Below are 20,353 nucleotides of genomic sequence, written 5' to 3'. Positions count from 1 at the left end.
AGATGAAACCACAAATCAGCCTGAAGCTAAAGTTTATCTTTTATTTTTTTCGTTCAGTAAGTCACAGCAGGGGAAATGAGCTGGGAGAACACTACACTGGAGGTGAGAGGAGGAAAGCAGCTTTAAGCTAAATTTATATATACATGTGTATATATATATATATATATATGTATATATATATGTGTGTGTATATATTGCCAAGCAGCTTGGTGAAAGAAGATCAACTGTTGGAGCAATTATTAGAAAATGGAAGAAGCTAAACATGACTGTCAATCTCCCTCGGACTGGGGCTCCATGCAAGATCTCACCTCGTGGCGTATCAATGATCCTAAGAAAGGTGAGGAATCAGCCCAGAACTACACGGGAGGAGCTGGTCCATGACCTGAAGAGAGCTGGCACCACTGTTTCCAAGGTTAATGTGGGTAGTAATACACTAAGACATCATAGTTTAAAATGATGCACAGCATGGAAGGTTCCCCTGCTTAAATCAGCACACGTCCACGCTCATCTTAAGTTTGACCATGACCATTTGGATGATCCAGAGGAGTCATGGGAGAAAGTTCTGTGGTCAGATGAGACCAAAATAGAACTTTTTGGTCTTAATTCCACTCGCTGTGTTTGGAGGACGAAGAATGAGGAGTACCATCCCAAAAACACCATCCCTACTGTGAAGCATGGGGGTGGAAGCATCATGCTTTGGGGGTGTTTTTCTGCACATGGGACAGGACGACTGCACTGTATTAAGGAGAGGATGACGGGGGCCATGTATTGTGAGATGTTGAGAAACAACCTCCTTCCCTCAGTTAGATAATTGAAGATAGGTCGTGGCTGGGTCTTCCAACATGACAATGACCCAAAGCACACAGCCAGGAGAACCAAGGAGTGGCTCCGTAAGAAGCATATCAAGGTTCTGGAGTGCCCTAGCCAGTCTCCAGACCTAAACCCTATAGAAAATCTTTGGAGGGAGCTCAAACTCCGTGTTTCTCAGCGACAGCCCAGAAACCTGAAAATTACATTAAAATACGAGTCAATAGTTGATTTGAATATACTTTAAAGGAAAGCAAAAGTTTTAACGTCATCAAATCATATCAAATAAAGCTTTCTCATGCTGATACAGTATACTGTAGGTGGAAGCCTATTTCTGCCTCCAATGAAGAACAAGATCAGTTATAAATGTGAATTACTATCTCACAATTATGAGTTATCTCATGAATGCGTGTGCCAAAACATAATATGAAAGAGTCCATAAACACTTTCATTTTGCAACAGAAGACTGAAGTTCATCCAAAAATGTAAACATCTGTATTAAAATGTAATATTTACAAGTAGTGCATTCTTTTTTATTATCTTCAAAAGGCTCAATTAGAATAGTATAAACAACACTATAAGCCCATTCAAATGTACATATTCCTATAATTAATGAGAACAGATGCAAACGCTGGGCTTTAAAATGAAGACAGACCAACAAGCAGAATGAAAGACTTTTTATTAGAAAATGACACCAGCATCTGTATCAAGTCTGTGAACATGATGAAATCCTGTTAATGTGGGGAAAATGTTGGCGACTGACAAAAAGTACCAAAGAAACAAAAGTGGTACTTAAAAACAAGCTATTACAGAAAAAAAAGTACTCAGCAGCTTTCCTCGTGAAAAAACAAAAACAAAACAAAGAAACAATAAAAAAAACAACAACAACATTGTCCAGAAACGAAAGTTACGTATGTAACTACGGTTCTATGAATCCCAGATGACCGCCAGAGGGCAGTGCTGAAAGCACTGAATGTTCCCTTCGTGCATGCGCTGTTCGAGTAATAATACCAGCGGAGTCACAAGTGTGACACGGGTGACCAATCAGAGGCTATATAGCCCGACGTCATCCGCAGCTCTGCTCCTACAGAATCTTCTCGCGGAATGCAAGGATTCCGAGTGACAGAGAAGCTCTGGCGGTCATCCGGGATTCATAGAACCGTAGTTACATACGTAACTTTCGTTCTATTTCATCCCTCCTGACCACCAGAGGGCGGTGCTGAAAGCACTGAATGACTAATACCAACGATGTCACAAGGAATCCTAAACACACACCTCACTGAGGAGGCCCAGAGGACCCTTGTAGAAGAACCTGGCCCAGGGGATGAGGGGTGGCCACTCTGTAAAATCTGGTGAGCATGCTTGGGGAAGCCCATGATGCAGCAGCACATATTGCTTCCAGCTGAACCCCTCTCAGGGCAGCCCAGGAAGCGGAGACGCTCCTGGTAGAGTGTGCCTTCAAGCAGGGGGCTGGGCCCTGCAGCATAGGCGTGGCAGATGACATCCACGATCCAGTGGGAGAGGCGCTGTTTGGAAAGAGGACAGCCTAACCTAGGGCCTCCATAACACACAAACAGCTGGTCTGAATGTCTCATCACGGCAGTAGCTGCAACGTATGCCCTCCAATGCCCTCACTGGGCACAATAATCCAGACCCCTCACCAGGCGTAGGCTGAAAACGTGCCAGCCTCAACGGTTGGTTACAGTGAGAGTGAGATAACACCTTTGGTACAAATGCAGTGTTTGGCCACAAGGTAACACAAGAGCCCTCAGGGTCCCACCTGAGACATGAGGGGCTGACTGAGAGAGCATGTAGCTCGCTGACCCTCTTTGCTGAGGCAATAGCCAACAAAAAGCCGTCTTACGTGAAAGCCACTTGAGGTCCGCCTGCGTCAGAGGCTCGAAAGGAGGGCGGCACAGAGCTTCGAGAACCAAGGGCAGGCCCCAACCTGGTGCTCGTGGAGCTGTCGGCGGGTGTGACCTAGGGGCACCACGCAGAAAAAGAGAGACTAGATTATGGCTCCCTACCGTACAGCCATCAATGCCAGCGTGATTAGATGATATTGCTGTTACATAAACTTTAAGCGTTGAAGGAGAGTGACCCTTACCAAGGAGAGACTGGAGAAACTCCAGAATGGTGGGTACTGTACAGGAGACTGGATTCTCGTTGTGATCAGAACACCATTGGGAAAACAGACGCCACCTGTTTTCGTACTGCTGACAAGTAGAGGGTGCTCTGGCGCCCAGGATGGTGCGTCTGACGGGGCTCGAAACTCCAGTCAGCTGCTGTCCTAGCCTTGCAGTGGCCACACCCACAGCCGAAGACGTTGAGGATTGGGATGCCATATCAGTCCCCCCAACTGAGACAGCCAGGCCCTCCTGGTCGGAAGACACCATGGGACGCCCCGACATAGACTTCATAGCAGTGGGAACCATGGTCGCGCTGGCCAATACGGAGCCACCAGCAGCATCCTGTGGCCCTCCTCGAGGACTCTCTGAAAGGTTGGCCAAATTAGAGAAAGGGGTGGAAAGGCTCATAGGAGGACCCTTGGCCAAGGATGAGCTAATGCGTCCTGGCCCAGCGCACCCAACGCTCCCGTAAGAGAGTACCATAGGGGACACCGAGTCGACTCTTCAGTCTCAAACAGGTCTATCGCTGCCTGACCGAAACGGTCCCAGATCATCAGCACTATGTCGCTGTGGATGGACCACTCTCCCGGAGCGGACCCTTGGCGGGAGAGAAAATCTGCAACCCGATTGTGTCGCCCTGGTAAGTACGCTGCCCGCAGGGTGGACAGGCGAGGAGAGGCCCATTCCAGGAGATCTCTGGACACTCTCAGAAGTTGTGCTGACCTGGTGCCCCCCTGATGGTTGATGTGGTAGACAACAGAGGTGTTGTCTGACCGAACAAAAACATGCCCCCCTACGAGGTGAGGCAGGAAGTGCCTGAGTGCCAAGTGCACTGCACGCAGCTCCAGCACATTTATATGCTTGGAGCGGTCCCTTTGACCCCAGCGGCCCTGAACCGCTCTGCGTTGCCACACAGCCCCCCATTCCATGGAGCTGGCATCTGTCGTGACCACTTCCCTGCGACACACTACCACTCCCATGGGGACACCCCTGGACAAATCTTCATCCCTCCATAAAGTCAGGGCATGAAAACATGACCACGTCACTGCGAGCATAGGGGAGCTGCCTGCCCAGCCTGAACCGACTGACCAGCTGGAGTATGACGGCCACCCTTTGAGCGGATGGGCGAGCTCTCATGGAAGATGAATCCAGAACCACCCCAAGAAAGGTGATCGTCTGGGAAGGGATCAGGCAGCTCTTCTCCAGGTTGACATTGAGGCCCAACTGGGACACATGAGCAAGCAGGCGGTTTGTGTCGTGAAAGGCACAGGCCTGACACGGGGCGCAGAGAAGCCAATCGTCTAAGTACGGCAGAACCTTCACTCCGCAGGCCTGCAGAGGAGAGAGGGCTGCCTTCACGCACCAAGTGAATACCCTCGGGGAGAGAGAGAGAGCCCGAATGGGAGTACCAGGAACTGCCAGTGGTGACCCCGATAGGCAAACCCGAGAAAGCGGCAATGTTTTGCCGCAATAGGCACATGAAAATACGCATCCTTCAGGTCTACAGACGTGAACCATTCTTCCCTCGTGACAGCTTGAAGGACTTCTGCTGTCATGAGCATGTAGAAGAGCAGCACCCTTAGGAACTCGTTGAGTTCCCTCAGATCTAAAATGGGACGAAACCTGCCTGTCCTCTTTTGCACGAGGAAGTAAGTCAAGTAATAGCTTCTGGGTTGTTGCAGAGGGTCCACTGCCTCTATTGCGCCCTTGGCCAGGAGGGCGGAAAGCTCCTGGTCTAGTGCTTGAGCTTTCACCAGGTCGGCGATTACAGTCATCTTGACCTGGCGTGAGATATGAGGCCGCCGTCGGAACTGTAGCCGGTAACCATGGGTCAGAGTGGCAACCACTCATGGGTCCACGGCGTGAGCAGCCCAGTAACTGAGCTGCTGGTGGGAGAAATATCAGACGGTTGGCCTGATGGCATCACCGTCTCCCTCCATTGGGGGGGGGGGGGGGGGGGCGGCGGCGGCCAGAGTCCCTGGTCCGAGCCTGCCCAGCTGGTCAGTGGACCGACCTACGAAAGCTCCTGCTAGGCCTTTGCTGAACCACACAAGGGTAAAGACCACCCAGCCGATTATGACCCCCAGGCGGTGACTGCATGCTGGGGTCAGCTGATGGGCGCCTTGGATGCCGAGGAGGTGGAGGGGGCATTGCCCTGCTAAGGCTCAAAAGTTGCTGCCTTCTCTGTCGTGCCTGGACGGTCCGTTCCAGCGCTCCCAAGGCAGCCAAATCAAATAACTCCCCGGCACCACTGGGACATTATGGAGGGTTCTACAACATGGCTCAGTCAATGCTGACTGCGCCAACCAGACCTGTCGGCGAGCCTGGACCAAGGAGGACATCACGCGCTTAAGTTCCCTCGTCATTAGTGCAAAGGCCTGAAGCGCTGCATCACTAAAGCCCATTGCTGCTGTCGCACCACTTGTCCTCTGAAGGGACGCGGAGAGGGCAAGAATGAGGTGTGCCAAGGATTTGCCTAAGCGGCCAGCACGCGCTCCGGCGGCATAGGCTCTGCAGAGGAATTCATCCGTGACGCGACACTGAGCTCGTGGGCACCGAACATCACTGCGCAGAGCTTCCTCTGGTGACACGATGAGAGGCAACAGCAGGTTCTATTGCCAGCATGAGATCCAAGCCTGCTGCAGCCGGCTCATGCATAGCCGCCAACACTCGGCCATCTGCGGAGAGTCGCGCAGAGGCTTTGGGGTCCCAACAGAAACCATGCAACTCCCTCAGGAACTCCTCTGATGGAGGGACAGAAAAGGAAGGAGGGGTCAGTCCGTGCCTGAAGAAGGCACTTCCAGGGGTGGACTCCTCCGGTTGCGGGACGTCCAGCTGCAGTTGTCTCAGGGCCATACGCATGACGTCCTGCATCGAGCCGTCACCAGACCCACTAAATGTGCTCCGAGAAGAAGAAAGTGAAGCCGTCTCTGAGACTTGAGATGAATGCCCCTCCTCCTCACCCGCTCGCCTTCATCAATTAAAGACAAGGCCAGAACTCAGAGAGGCTAGCACTGCTAGCTCTGTCCAACGGTCTTTGAGGTTGGAGAAAATGACTGGGAGAAGGTGCGAAAAACGCTAACCTTCACCAATGAAAACAAGGCCAGGAACTCAGCTGACTACGTAATAAGCAAACTTCGGAGCACAGTCCAACCGACCACGCAGTTGGAGGCCTCCAGTAAACAGAAGCGGAGTGAACGCTACCGCTAACCAATAGCAAAATATAAGAAAAAACACTACTCACCGGTGTTGAATCACACACATAATACGCTGTAAGTTGAGAGAGGCGGAAACCGCCGTAGTCCCCAACGAATCAGCAGAAAATACCTTTGAACAGGGTTAAACCGTCGCAGCCCCTAGGAGGGCGAACACACTACTCCCGCCGACGGGCAGTCGGGCTTCCGACGACGGTAAAAAGTTCAAAAAAGGTCCAAAGGGCTGAAGCCCTGAATTGAACCGCGAGCGAGAAGAAAAAAGGAGCAGAGCTGCGGATGACGTCGGGCTATATAGCTTCCGATTGGTCATCCGTGTCACACCTGTGACTCCGTTGGTATTATTACTCGAACAGTGCATGCGCGAAGGGAACATTCAGTGCTTTCAGCACCGCCCTCTGGCGGTCAGGAGGGATGAAATAGAACTACCGGGACATTAACAGACCTCCACAGTTCTTGCAAAATCTGTTCCCCAAAGGTGCTCTGATGAAATCTCATCCGTTTGAAAAAAATAAAACAAAAAGTCTTATCCGAAGCTCAACTCAAAAAGGCTTTAGATCTTGAAAAAATAAAGAAATAACTAAACTGCCTTGCGGTGATATTCTGGAGGGGCAACTTCATAGTCACTCGTGTTGAAGAGGGATGCAGAGTTCTTAACAAGATACCTAGAGAGGAGGAACATGGAACTTGTGTAAGTTATCTCTGAATTATCAGAAGGAAACTCGCTGAATGATTTCAGAACGCTTACTTGAGAAAGTCTTGTAGATAACTGAGCAGTAGTGCAAGGCTCTTCTCGTCGAGGGGAGTGTACGCCAGCATGGCCCCGATTCTCACTTACAAAACAAACAATGACAGACTTCACATCATGGGACACCAATTAATTGTGTTACTTTGCATTTTAAAACTTTTACAGACATTCCCAGCAGTTTGAGACAACACTTAACAAAGGCTACGATGACATTTTACAGAATAAATTGCTTTTTTAATTTTAAATGTCTGTGAATAATCCTGGTTGATGGTTCTCTTTTGACGCACTAGTACCATGTAGCATTAAACTGCTTGGCTTAAACTGTATCTCAGGCTACATTCACACTGCAGGTTTTATTCCTAAATTACAAGTTTTTGCTCAGATACGGTGTTTTTTTTCTAATGTTTGTTCACATCATCATTAAAATGTGACCCCCATCAGACTCCAGTGTGAACCGTTAAGTTCTGAGATGGCCTGCATACGCTGAAGACGTGACCTCACATGCAACACGACATGTTTGAGGAAGTAAATATGGATGTTAGCATTTTAGCATGTGTAATTCTGAAATTGTACAATCAGAACAGATTAAATTATCTGACATGCTTGTTTGGCCCAGTGTTTATATTTAATATTGCTTCTTGACAGGCACTCCGGTGCAGTGTTGTATTTTCGGAGCGAGAAAAACAAACTCAAGTATCAGTCTCATCACCTCGTATCGATGCAGTCCGAGCATATGTTGCTGTAGACTCTCAGTCATCCAGGACATTCAAAGAACAAAGATGGACTTTTGTTCTGTGGCTGAAGACGTGAAGAGTTCAAGATTTAAACTTGACAATGGTGACATCATTGGTATTAATACTTGGATCGATCAGCTTCTACCTCACTGATGTAAAAGCGGATGAAATGAGACACGACTGTTCAGACTGCAGCCACTTTGAAAAACATCGGATATGTATCAGAATCAGTACCACATCTGAAAAAGACCTGGGTCTGATTAGAAAAGAATCGGATTTACTATGTTCAGATGTCATAAAAAAAAAATCTAATATAGGTTCCATATGGGCACCAAAAAACAACAACACATTCACATTTGGGACATAGTTACCTGCAGTGTGAACGTATGCCAAGTGAAGACTCACATTTTTGAAACGTTAAACTAAAGTTTGACTGAAATGACATTCCTCTCAACTTATACATGTCTCTATTTAGAGAGATTTATTCAACTATTGATTAGTTTTTTGTTTTGTTTTCCTTCTTACCGAACGTTTTCCCTCATGAAATGAGAGGAAAAAAAGTCTAATGGGAAAAAGCCGGTTTGCACATTATTTTTATTTTTTATTTTTATGCTTTACTTTAAGAAGGTGGATATAATCAAATATTTTCTACACACTTAAAATGTTTGCTGGCTGACTTTTCCTTATAATTAGAATTTTAAAAAGGAAAATATGCAAAAATATGAGAGGCATGTTAAAAAAACAGCCCTGACTGAACTTTCCTTCTCCGTGGTTTTATCTACAATAATTAGCAGTGATCCTTAAGTTTTGATTTTCACAGCATCTGAGCCTAATGTAGAAAAGTAAACAGCTCAAAAGCATCTGAGCTGTAGCTAAAGCTTCTGCTGTGCCCACACACTGGTTTAAATCATTTCTATCAGCAACCTTTTGTTTAAAACAACACTTATATGAAATACACAATTGTGCTGAAGTGTTTTTACCAAAAAGTCTGAGTAGGTGAGGAGCGCCATAAATCTGAGACATCTGCGTATCAGGATGGTTGGCCAGGATGTCCGCGTATTGAGGCCTCTCAAATTTATAAAGAAGCTGTGTCCCCAGCATCACGTTGAAATATTCGCGGATACCAGCAACCACCTCGTTTACAGCAAACTCTCTGAAAAATCAACAGATTAAAAAAATTACATCTCTTTGGCACGAAGAACAAATAGTCATACCTAGCACTTTATTGACCATTCTCTTTGTCATCTAAAAAACATTTCCCAAAACTTAATTGGAAAATGGTTTATTTACTTGCTGTCAGAGTTTCCTCTTGATTTCTTGTAGTTTGCATAATCTTCAAGAACAGAGTCAACGTTCTTTTTAGCTGGTAGATGGAAAAGCTGAAGACACACAGAATATAGTGAATATCTTGACAAGTTACATTGTAAGTTCACATGAGGATGTTTTTCAATAAAATAATGTGAACGAGATGAAAATAAAAGGTTAATTAGTTACTTGTTTTTGACGTGTAATCAGGTCCCAGTCATCCACAAGCCATGGTTTCAGCTCCTCTGGGATTTTTACTTTAACTTCGACTCGATTTATAAAAGTTTCCTCCTAAGCAGACAAGTCAAAGAGTTACTTTTAACATGTCTACATGCTTTCTGCCATCAGTGGAGCAAATATTTTCTTGGTTATAGTTTATACAATATAGAACATTTTCACTTCTTTGTTTCTTTCGGTGCAGCTGAATATTTATCCACAGCAACAACCAACTTAAACCAGAGAAACTTCTACTAAACACAATTCAGTGGACTTCTTCACGTACACTTTCAACAGTTGGGTCAACACGTGCCCGCTTCTTTCGTGGAGGGTGCGTTGGATCCCCTCCTGAACTCGTCCCTTCTCCTGCTCCAGGAGCTGCACACACACACATACATATTTAATTAATATTATGCTTTGCATCGTTTTTAGTCTGACATTAATGTGCTAATAATAGAAACAAAAAAAAACAGATAACAATTTTAAGTATTCAAGTTAATTCATTTTAATACTATCTATAGTACAGAAAGAACCACATTATACTCACCTTTCTGTTTATTCTTTTTAGTTTTCCTACAACAACATAAAAATAAGTATATATATGAATAATTCTGGAAGGAGTTTGATGGTGCTCAACGAAGAATGACGACTGATCACTCACACATCATTTTTCTGCGATGCAGTAGGTATCTTCTTAGTCGGTGCAGCACCCCTCATTCTCCCTTCTACATAATGGTCTCTAAATTAATAAAAATAATAAGTATGGATACTTACTACAGATATTATTTACATTAGGCAAGCCAGTTTTTTGTCTGGACATTTACAGATGCTAATTTAAAAGGATTTAGTGGGTGGACAGTTTTGAAATCTGTAAAGCTGAACTTACTGATTGGCCCTCTGAAGCTCTTTCTGTTTCTGAAGATTGCTGTCTACATACTTCAGCACTCTGCTTTCAGGGACCCATTCGTCCCAGCTGGACGAAGAAGAAAAAAAGCACAAAGAAAGACTTCAAGCACTTGAGAAAACTATGCATAGACTTACAGCTGAATTCATCCAAATCAAAAGCTTACTTCTTGTTCCAACCGCTGTAATGAATGAAGTATTTGATCTGTTTGTCTTTGATATTTATCTTAACACACTGCAAACAGAGGCACAATTTACTATCAAAAACATGTGTGGCACACGGTGAAACATCTTATTTTCAAAGATATGGGCTAACTAAAGCAGCCTACCTTAGCTTCGTAAAGCAATGGCCCATGAAAACACAGCACTCTTTCACCTGAGCACAGTTATGAAAAATCAAGATTAGAGTTTGTTCAAATACAACAAATTAAACTAGTTGTTTAGACAGACATGTTTAAGACTAAACAGGATGGTTTTTATTGTTAAATTCAACCTAGTTTAGGTGCAAGTTTGGTTTTTACTGAAAGACAAAAACTTAGACCCAAAATTTGCAAAAGTTTCAAACCACCCCTTAATCCTTATCAGTTTTCTTCCAAAGGAACAACATATTTTGTAAACATTTAAAGTGGTTCTGAAAAATAGTTATATGGGTTTTCTGAAGTTATTTCTGAGGTGATCTTTAAACTTTATCTGTTGCACGTTTAAACTCTTCAAAGACTCAGAAACAGTGCTAAAAAACAACTTGTAAAAAAAACAAGACTGACTTCCGCACAGTAAACAAACACTGTATTTCACTGATCTAAATGTATAGATTTTATGAGTAAAATAGTACAGTGTTACTTATGCATAACATATAATAAGTGGAATTTATAAATATGATTAGCCAAGACTAAGCTAATGGTTAGCAAATAACTAACTGAAGAAGGCGGTGAAATCCTTCTCAGTGAATGAGAAAATGTTACCAATTTCAAATAAAGCACATTATATAGAAGCCCTGGCCTGAGTAGCAAAGACAAGACTGAACAGACAACTAATGGCGCAACTAAAACAAAAAAAACCAACTAATTTTATCTTCACAACTCGTTATAACAATTAAAGCTAACACCGCTAGCCGCTCCACGGCGTCGCAGTGTTTGTCGTTAAGCTAACATCTTTCCTTTCAATCGCTCTCAGCTGCTGCCTACATCACAAATCCAACGGCACATTGACAAACATGTAGTTTACCTTCTTGAAATTTAGGTTTCGGGTCCTGTTTCGGCGCCATTCATGGATTAAACTATCAAAATATGGGGGAAATCGCCAGGTCCCATTCCCATTTACCACGGCGCCACTATCTAATGTCATGTTTTCTTCTTCGCGTGTTTTTTTGTGGACGGACAGCAACGTCAGCGAGAACTGCCGCCCCCAACTGGCCACGAGTCAGAACAACAACAGCGCTGCTCCCCTCAGAAGTCAGCTGTTCACAAACATTTATGATTCAATATTTCAAAGTGAAATAAATAATTACTTTTAACACATTTAACTGACTTGTCACTATAGGGACTAAGTTTAAAATTATGATGCTGCTTCCACTCATTCAACTTCTAAGGCACTGTATAAACTTCTCTTGCTTCTAGTGATAAAAAGACTTGCAGACATAAACCAGACTTCCTCAGACCAACCTGGTCTACAAAGATGGATTTCGTGTATGGGTTTAATTCTTTTACATATCAGTTCGAACAGTAGACCTTCTAGCTTTTCAAAAATGATGAAAGCCTCTATTGAGTTATTGACATCTGATAGCAAACAGACAGAAACTAAATATGATACAATGCATGTCAAGCAACAGTGACATATTTAAATAGCATTAATTATATAATTACAAAAGAAATACCACGTACAATGACAGCAATGCATAATCACAAATCAAACCAATGAGAAATAATATATATGATAATAAATAATCCTAATTATCAAGTCTAAAAAAAAAAAAAGAGACAAAAAAGGAGGCATTCAGAATAAACGTAATGATTTGCAACCTCTGGGCCAAAATGCAATTTGTGATTCACAATGCCTAAACTATCACAGTTATCTTAAAGGCTGTGGCAAATACTTAAAACAGCACACAAAAATGCTATGCACCCTGCGACGTCACTACAAACATCACAGCTCCCAAACAGGTGAACTCTCAGGTAACTGGCAAACACAGTAAGATGAAAACTACTGTAAATATGAACTGTAATGTTTCAACGCTCCACAAAGACTAAACGAAAAAACAAGTGCAACAAGAAAACAGAATGAAATGTAATGAACTCACTTAAACCCAGTGAACAGATGGAGCCGTTCGATTAAGGGGTAACTTCAATTAGACAAGAAACCAGCCAAATCTTGAAGGTGGAGCAGAAATTTGTCAACTGGTCATTCTCTTTTAGGAGTAACTAACAAAATAAACAAGATAAACATTAAAGAAAAATGCTACAATTAGCAAATTTCGGTATATTGATCTAAAGGTCCAATTGTGGGTGCTTGCTAGACCAGTGTCCTTCATTCACACACAGAAAAAGGCTGACCATACAATACTGACTCACTCCCAATTCGTATGTATTTTACATAGTCTGAGGAATAAAATAACATTAGACTAAAATAAACAAGACACAGAGCACAGTTATGACAACAGAAGGATCTCACGCTTGCTTCTGCATTTATAGTGGCAACAGTTCCAACAGGAAAAGGGTGTGCTCACACCCAATATAACTTAATCATAAATAATTATGTAAAAATAACAACCACAGCATGATTTTAGAAAAAATAAATCTACAATGGCAAAAATGGCCAGATCTTTCTGCTGTCAAAACATTATGACAGAAACACCATTTAGAACATAAAGAAAAAACATGATGCATTCGTTTTTGTTTTGCTCCCAGTTGCTTTTCATCGATTCATTCTTTATATTCTAAATGTGTCCCATAAGGTGTTGCCTCACTGGGGACTGTGCACGTACGCTGAAATAATGCTACGAACATAAAAAATTGAAACAAAATTGTAAAAACCAGGTACAAAAGCTACAATATAATCAAAGGACCACATGAAGAGGTGTGAAAAAGTCTTCAGTATTCACACAAAAATATCAACGGAAGTAACACAGGGGACAAGAAGCGTCCCAAGTTTATATACATATGATAAGTAAAATTGAAAATAGATTTTCCTCTCTGTACATAGCACTTTTATCCTTCGTCTTCCACTTTACTATTTACAAAGAACTCTTGTTGGGGTCTCCCTTGTGCTTCAGTTCTGTGTGGGTCTAATCAAGAGAGATAACGTCAGATATGGAGCCATAAATGGCTGCAGCTGCTGCTGCTTCCATGGAGGACCGCGACAAGCCTGAAATCCCATGGCTGTCTCTGTCCCTGTCTTTGTCACGGTCTCGTAGGCTGCTGGAAGACACCAAACTACTGGTGCTGCCACTGTTGCTGCCTCCGTTAGTTGTTGCCAGCGTGCTGCTCCCGGGGGTGCCCGGCTGCTCCCGTAACATCGGAGAGGAGCCGTAGGGCAGGAAACGGTTAAGAAGCAGGTCGTGGTCCTCTGGAGCGGACGCTGACGCAGCCGCTGCAGCAGCCATCACCATGTTGTAATGCTAACAGGACAAAGAAGAGCCGTTATTAGTCAATGGATAAACCTTCAGTGCACAAGATTAGAATGATCTTCAAGTTCAGTCAAAATAAAATAAAAAACATCATCAGTGACAAAAGAATACAAAAATACAAGAATCTAAATTATAACAGCAAAACACAGTCAAGCTGAATTTTTTTTAACCTGTTCCTTTTCATACTCTGGTTCTCTCCCACAGACTAAACAGATGCATGCGAGGTAACTCAATAATCCCTAGGTGTGTGTTAGTGTCAGTCGTTTGTCTCTATGTGTCCTTGTGATGAGACTTGTGACCTGTCCAGGGTGTCCCCCCGTCTCTCACAGTCACTGCTGGAGAAGAGCACCAGCTTCCCGAAAACCCAGAAAGGAAGAAGCGGGTTCAGTAAATACGTTTTCTTTCATGTAAACTTGTAACTTGAAATAAAAATATGTTTCTGCAATGCTGTGCATGAATCCGAACAACACAGCAGCAGCAGAGGGTGTGTAATAAGTTAAGTGTGTTTAACTGTAAAAGTTAAAATTAATGAAGGTGACTTAAATAGCACATACACATTAAGGTGCGTGACGTTACTCTAAACTTCCTATTTATCGTATGTTATGTGTAAAACTTGACACAACTGTAATATATTAAGTACGATGAAGTGATCATGGATGAAATTAGACAACAAAAGGGCAACAAGTGTCTTAGCTGATTTACCTGATTGTCACCTTGAAGGAAGGAGAAGAAATTTAGCTCTGTCAAAAAAAAAAGACCCATTACATCATTCAGAAAATAAACTAAATCTATTTACAGCTGGATTGAACGAGCAGAAGAATTAGTTTAAAATGAGGTCGTTGTCTTGACGGTAGGCAAGCAGCAGGTCTACCTGGCAGGTCACTTGTGTGATAATAATGGCGGTAGTCCTGAATTAGAGGTGGCGGTGGAGGAATGTAGCTGGTCTCCACAGGGGGCATGCTGGGAGCTCTGGAGACAGGTGATGGTTGACTGTGCAGGTTCAGCACTCTGTGAGATAAATGCAGCACAAGGTCAGCGACAACAGAAACAACTGGACAGAACTGAGCACCAACAACCAAAAACAAAAGTGTCTGGTGTCACCTGACCAACGGTTCAGGCTTTGGAAGCTCACCCTTTGTTCGCAGGAGGAGAGACAGGTGACAGTGAGGGGCACACCCTTTTCAGAGGGGGTTCGTCGTCCTGCTCGTCTTCTGACGAGCTGTCCAGTGTCAAATCAATCACGTCAACCTTCTTGTTGTTGTCTTGAGACGATCCCCGTTTCTGATCCTGGCTCTCTGCTCGAGACAAATCTACAGACAACACAGAGAAGTCACGCAGAGCTCGATGGCTGTAATCAAACTTTACGGCTGTAAGAATCTTCACGCTGCGCACCGCTGTCGACACCATTGTAGGAAGCTGCCACCTCCTGCACCTCTTTCTTAGACTTCATGGGGGCCCAGCTTCCATCTTCCTTGAACTGGATTTCATCACAGTCAGAGCAGCTATTTAAGATTTCCATAAACAGTCTGTGGAAACACCACAGTATTATAGTATTATTTACAGAAACTTCAGGAATTTAGTACTCTTACAGCCATGATTATGCTGACACACAAAACAACAAACTCAATCCCAAACTGGCACAGTGACAGAGATGTGCTGTTTTAAGTACTGTCAAGATGCGAGTCCCATTCAAATAGGCCATTAACAATTACTCAAATTATTATTGAAATGGAACATCCTGGATGGGTCAACATTAAACAACAATTTTGAAAAAGTTATGCAACTCATTTTGTGTAAAAAAAAAAAAAAAAAGTTGCAGGATTTTAATCCAAGCCACCAAAGATTTAACACAAATCAGCGTTGTGCTCACCCATCGATAATTAGATGTTCATATGGTGCTTTCTTGTCGCAGACCGGACACACCCAGGTGGGCTTCTTCTCATTCATTTGGATATAAAGTGTAGCATCGAAGCACTGAAGGTGTGAGCAGGTTATTGACCGACAGGGGATGGTCAGCCTCATCTTTCCCAACTTGAACACAGGAAACACAAGAACCTTTTAAACATAACTCATCTTCTTCGTCTAACAGCAAACAGCAGGAAGAAGCAAAAGTTAACATAGTGACGTTTGTCAATAAACTTTAACAACACATTTTACTTAATAATTATCTGGATTTTTTTTTTAATGCACTTCTAGTTTAACTGAACAATTAATTCACCGTTTAACAAATAAGAATGCTAAATATTACAAAGATGGGAAACTTGAGCAGAGTAGCAGTGAAAAGTATTTACAGGACACAAGAGAGAAACCCGTAGACTGGTTGTAGCAATCTCACTCTCTGGATCCGCTGTCAGTTTCTCCTTGACTGCAAGAAAGAAACAAAAAAGAAGTTAAACACAAGAATTCAACTTTCTGCTGTAAGTAGGTAAATGCATTCATTAATATTTATTAAACCAGGACATGGAAAACTTTGAAATTACATTTTCTTCAAGAATGCACTTTTATTTACGTAACACAATAAAATACAAGATTTACTTAAAAAAAAAGGGTTAAATTGAGTTATTTAGCCTGAAGCACTTGAGAAAAAACAAATGCACAAAATGGAGGATAAAAACATACAATGTCCAAATTTTCCTGCAGTTTCAGAGCAGTTTGTATTTAACAAAAGCAAAGCCAGTATTTTACTCACTCAGAGCTCTGGAGTGGTCGGGGTTCCTGATCCCTTTGGCCCGTAGTCTTTGCAACAACACTGCAGATGACTGCTGTATTACCAAATACACCGCCATAGAAAAACTCTGATCAAAGGAAAAACCAACAGGAACACATAAAGTTCATCACTCGCAGACCGTTTGACAAAGTTTCCTCAATATCTTGGTGCGTTAGTCTTACCCTCCCAATTTCTGAGGTCCAAGAAACTACAATTGTGTTGGGAACTGTGGTGGACAGCCGGACAAGAGACGTTACGTTAATGGGGCGACTGGGCCTTTTCGGTTCAACGCCATTTTTGGTTGGAGGAAGATATCCCTACGGACAACACAACCAAAAGATTCTTAGTAACAAATGGAATAACACTGGGAAATTTAGACTAAATGTGCAAACGTGTGTGAACTCACCGGGAGATTACAGGGCTTACTGTTAACCTTCACACACAAATTTGGGGGGAAATGGTCTTCCTGCGGACAGCTCGTCTCTGATAAGCAAAATCTGAAAGTGACATTAAAAATGAATTACACCGAGAATAATTTTGTCCTGGAGCAAATGTCTAAAACAGCCTGTTTGTTTAGGGTTACCACTTTTACAACAAGTTGGTGTACTTGTTTATTTATATCATTTCAGTTCTATCAGCCATTTCTAGTTTTGATATAGGAGAGTACTTCTGACAGGTCATTTATCAGTTCTTGTTTTTTTTGTTGTTTTTACCTGAAGAGAAAAATCCAGCCTCTTTGTGGCAGCGGTTCTTTGTAAGCTCTGATAGTTATTTAAACTACATTACTACAAAAATATCCAGCTTCTTCTTCAATGTGAGTAAAAATAGCCACGCCAAACCAGAAACATTTGTCACCTTAGTTTCATAATTCAGAACCCGGCATTACGATGATTTGTCTTAAATATTCTGAGCCATTAACTAAAAGGGAATTTTTTTTATTAAAAAAATAAAACCGCAGTTAAGTTTTAAATTTACAATAAGACGGATGGAAAGAAGTTAAAAGAATATTTCTGAAAGCAACATGCAAGTACAGCAGCTATTTTTGGATGTTTTAAAAGAGAAAAGCTAAAAACTGACAGACTATTATTAATATCTGCTTCACTCACACATTCAGTATTAAAAATACCTTAACTGAACTTGAACAGCAAAGTCACATTTGGTCCCAGATATATCCCTAAAACAACAAGACAACAGAGAGAATTAAAATCACATCATTATTATATAGTCATATATTCAAATCTGATCATAATAGTTCATATAATTTCCATATAAGATAATCAGTAAACTGTGAATAGTTGTAACGACGTATTGTTACTGTTAGTTTGCTTCTTTCTGGAGACTGAGCCAGACATTTGTTCACTTACATTGAACTGCTGATCTGCTGAACTTGCTGTGGCGTTAACGCAAAGGCATAACATGCTTCCTGGAACCTCTGACTATTGTCTGAAACTTTACAAAAAGAAACCAGAACAGACCATCATTAAGGAAGCCACAGACATTCTTAGGCACTAGTGTCACAAGCCTTTGTTTCAATTCTATTAAGCACAAAGCATCAATGGTATGTACAAGAGGGAGAAGTGTTATCACTGAACGCACAGCTGAACAGAATGTTCAGAACCTCACCCAGGCTGGTCGGCTTAATAAGCTCGTCTAGTACATCGTAGAATGGCAATCTCTGCAACTTGACATCAGGGTGTACAGGGTGCAAGGCGGAGGGTAGGTGAGGCAGACTCAGCTCATGCTTAGGTCCAAGTAGAGAAACAGGCAGCAGTGGTGACGGAGAACCATGGCTGTCAAATCCCAGCTGGGCTAGGCCTGTGGGCAAACTGGATGCTGAATGAACAACGGGAAGGGCAAGGTCCACCGGCGAAACCATTTTGGTTGGAAAGCGCCGTCTGTAGAGTTCTTTGATCTTCATCTGCACAGCAGGACTGCAGCCAGCCTTGAGTAGGTGCAGGGCTTTGGTCAAAAGTTCATGTTTGCGCCCGTGTTTATTCCGTCCTGCATAACCCAACAACACTTGGAGCTCAGAAACTCGAAGGCTCATTACCATTTGCTGGTGGAAAAAAAAAAAAAAAAAAGCGGGGAAAGAGGTCTGTGAAATTTCTCAGAATGTGTCTATTTTATTAGGTACATTTCTTGCCACGTTTAGTTTTTGCAAACACCAAATATTATGAGAACATTAAAGCTTATTGTTTAATGTTTGATAAAATAGTTTATAAGAATTGTATAAGGGCGTTACAAAAAAACCCAAAACTTTAGATGCAACAGGATATAAAAAGATATGTCTGTGTGTTAAGAACCAGATTGTACATGTGCTCTCAATCTAAAGTGAAAACTTCTTCTATGTTTTCATTATTTTAATGAGATTCTATTGCAAAGGGGCAAATTATACAAACTAATAAATGTCACTAAATAAAAGCTCCCAGTTTAAAAAAATGTAATCTCCTTGAAACAAACTGCAAAAAGTGACTTTTTAATAAATGTAAAAACTGCAAGAATGCTACCTGAAAATATTATATTACTAACAATATATACCTAGTAAGTAATACTATTATATGGTCTCAATTCCTATGATTATTTATTTAAATGACACTTTTCTGCCCTATAACACTAAAATACCACGTCTTTTAGGTGAATGCAGCCAACTCCTGCAGCAACAGAAGAGTGCAAATTGAACACATTTATTTTGGCTTCAAGACAGTTTAAAAGAAACACGTTTTACAATCAAAACTCAATTGTTCTGTGACAATTAACAACTAACTACCAGCATCAGAACAGAAAAACAGCAGACAAGGCACTAGCTAGCTAACACCGGCAGATGGATGCTAACTATAGTTTGACCAAAACTACTCGTTTCCTTTAAGCTCTGCCTGTGATTAAACAGATATAGTTAACACAATCTGTGAATAATGTTAATAAACAAGGAAATCAAGACTTTTTTGACAGAAACAATAAGCAAATCATGAACCTGCGCTTGGTTTCCAGGGAATAGACATAGCCCGGTTAACAGTACAGGCTCTCGACAGCAATGTGATGTCAAGCAACTGACGCTACGGTGCTGTTAAGTTGGAAAACCAGACAAAACTCTTTGTTTCAATCGTAGTAAAAGCAAAAAAAGGTTCAGGAGAAGCGGGGACATTCTAACGGAACGTCGGCAACAATAACAAAGCTAAAGCTAACGAGCTAGCAGGCAGGCTAACTGGTGTCTGGTTTATTCTGCCTCACTGTTTTCCTTTCATATGCTTTCGTAATAACACGGTTCAGTTTTCCGCTGTCAAATAATAATTTGCTACCATGTGAAAATCGAGTTCTGGTATATGAAACATCCATCTGTCAAGCTAATGTGTAAAAGACTTGCTTTACCTTCAGTTCCGCACTATCAGCCATCTTGTTACACTTGGTGCGCAGGCGCAGCGCAGCCACCCTCAGGGGACAGAGACGGACTTCTGCAGAACTACCAGCAGGGGGCGGTACTGCAACATTAGAAGGGCACCGATCTGGCAGAACGTTGTAACATATAATTAAACAACGCGCCTATCTCGTTTCTGCAATAAATAAATTAATGGTGAAAAAAAAAAAAAAAACATCTTAAGCTCTCAACAACCGAGACTGTTTTATGAAAAATCAATTTACCATGTTTAAAAATAGTTAATGCGAAAAATCATGAGTTTTCTATTAAAATGACTTTACAAGACGTCCAGAGTATCTAAGTAGACGTTTCTAATTACAGTAGGCCTACTGTTAGTCATGAACCAATTATTGATTGATATTGGATAAAGCTAATGACATTTTGACTTATTTTGGTTTTGATATTTAGAGATACATAAGACATATCTTGATTTTTTTTTGTTCATTTTGAATAGCCTATCTAAAATGAAACTTGTGATTCGTGACAGATTAATTGTGGTGAGTATATTTTGAGATAGATAGATAGATAGATAGATAGATAGATAGATAGATAGATAGA

At 42.2% G+C, this 20,353-nt stretch overlaps 2 protein-coding genes across 2 annotated transcripts; both read right to left on the bottom strand.

Annotated features, from left to right (window-relative positions):
* Window positions 1–6,600: 6,600 nt before the first annotated feature.
* On the bottom strand, window positions 6,601–11,408 carry morf4l1 (mortality factor 4 like 1). Its single transcript, XM_037683542.1, has 12 exons — window positions 11,279–11,408; window positions 10,384–10,430; window positions 10,222–10,289; window positions 10,038–10,124; window positions 9,813–9,890; window positions 9,699–9,724; window positions 9,438–9,529; window positions 9,125–9,226; window positions 8,921–9,009; window positions 8,611–8,783; window positions 6,897–6,981; window positions 6,601–6,813 (listed from the first exon to the last, which is right to left on the bottom strand). The coding sequence occupies exons 1-12, from the start codon at window positions 11,316–11,318 to the stop codon at window positions 6,729–6,731; spliced, it is 972 nt and encodes a 323-aa protein (XP_037539470.1). The 5' UTR covers window positions 11,319–11,408; the 3' UTR covers window positions 6,601–6,728.
* Window positions 11,409–13,190: 1,782 nt separating this feature from the next.
* pias1b (protein inhibitor of activated STAT, 1b) lies at window positions 13,191–19,788 on the bottom strand. The gene is made up of 14 exons (XM_037683541.1): window positions 19,750–19,788; window positions 18,007–18,439; window positions 17,748–17,832; window positions 17,510–17,557; window positions 16,790–16,880; window positions 16,566–16,700; window positions 16,366–16,471; window positions 15,968–16,041; window positions 15,547–15,707; window positions 15,069–15,202; window positions 14,809–14,986; window positions 14,548–14,684; window positions 14,379–14,416; window positions 13,191–13,667 (listed from the first exon to the last, which is right to left on the bottom strand). Exons 1-14 carry the CDS (start codon window positions 19,771–19,773, stop codon window positions 13,335–13,337), a joined length of 1,977 nt encoding a protein of 658 aa, XP_037539469.1. The 5' UTR covers window positions 19,774–19,788; the 3' UTR covers window positions 13,191–13,334.
* Between the last annotated feature and the right edge of the window lie 565 nt (window positions 19,789–20,353).

The sequence above is a fragment of the Nematolebias whitei genome, chromosome 10, assembly GCF_014905685.2.
Source record: "Nematolebias whitei isolate Nwh7 chromosome 10, NemWhi1, whole genome shotgun sequence".
Classification (NCBI taxonomy): Eukaryota; Metazoa; Chordata; class Actinopteri; order Cyprinodontiformes; family Rivulidae; genus Nematolebias; species Nematolebias whitei.
This window is presented reverse-complemented; position numbering and strand designations above follow the sequence as displayed.

Coding starts and splice junctions, on each gene's coding strand:
- morf4l1 (XM_037683542.1), bottom strand. CDS start 11,318: ATGGCGCCGAAACAGGACCCGAAACCTAAATTTCAAGAAG. Junction 6,982..8,610: donor TCACCTACTCAGACTTTTTG/GTAAAAACACTT, acceptor TTGTTTTGTAAG/TGAGAATCGGGGCCATGCTG. Junction 6,814..6,896: donor TATCTACAAGACTTTCTCAA/GTAAGCGTTCTG, acceptor CCTCCTCTCTAG/GTATCTTGTTAAGAACTCTG.
- pias1b (XM_037683541.1), bottom strand. CDS start 19,773: ATGGCTGATAGTGCGGAACTGAAG. Junction 17,558..17,747: donor CAGCAGATCAGCAGTTCAAT/GTAAGTGAACAA, acceptor TTGTTGTTTTAG/GGATATATCTGGGACCAAAT. Junction 16,472..16,565: donor GGACCTCAGAAATTGGGAGG/GTAAGACTAACG, acceptor TCCTTTGATCAG/AGTTTTTCTATGGCGGTGTA.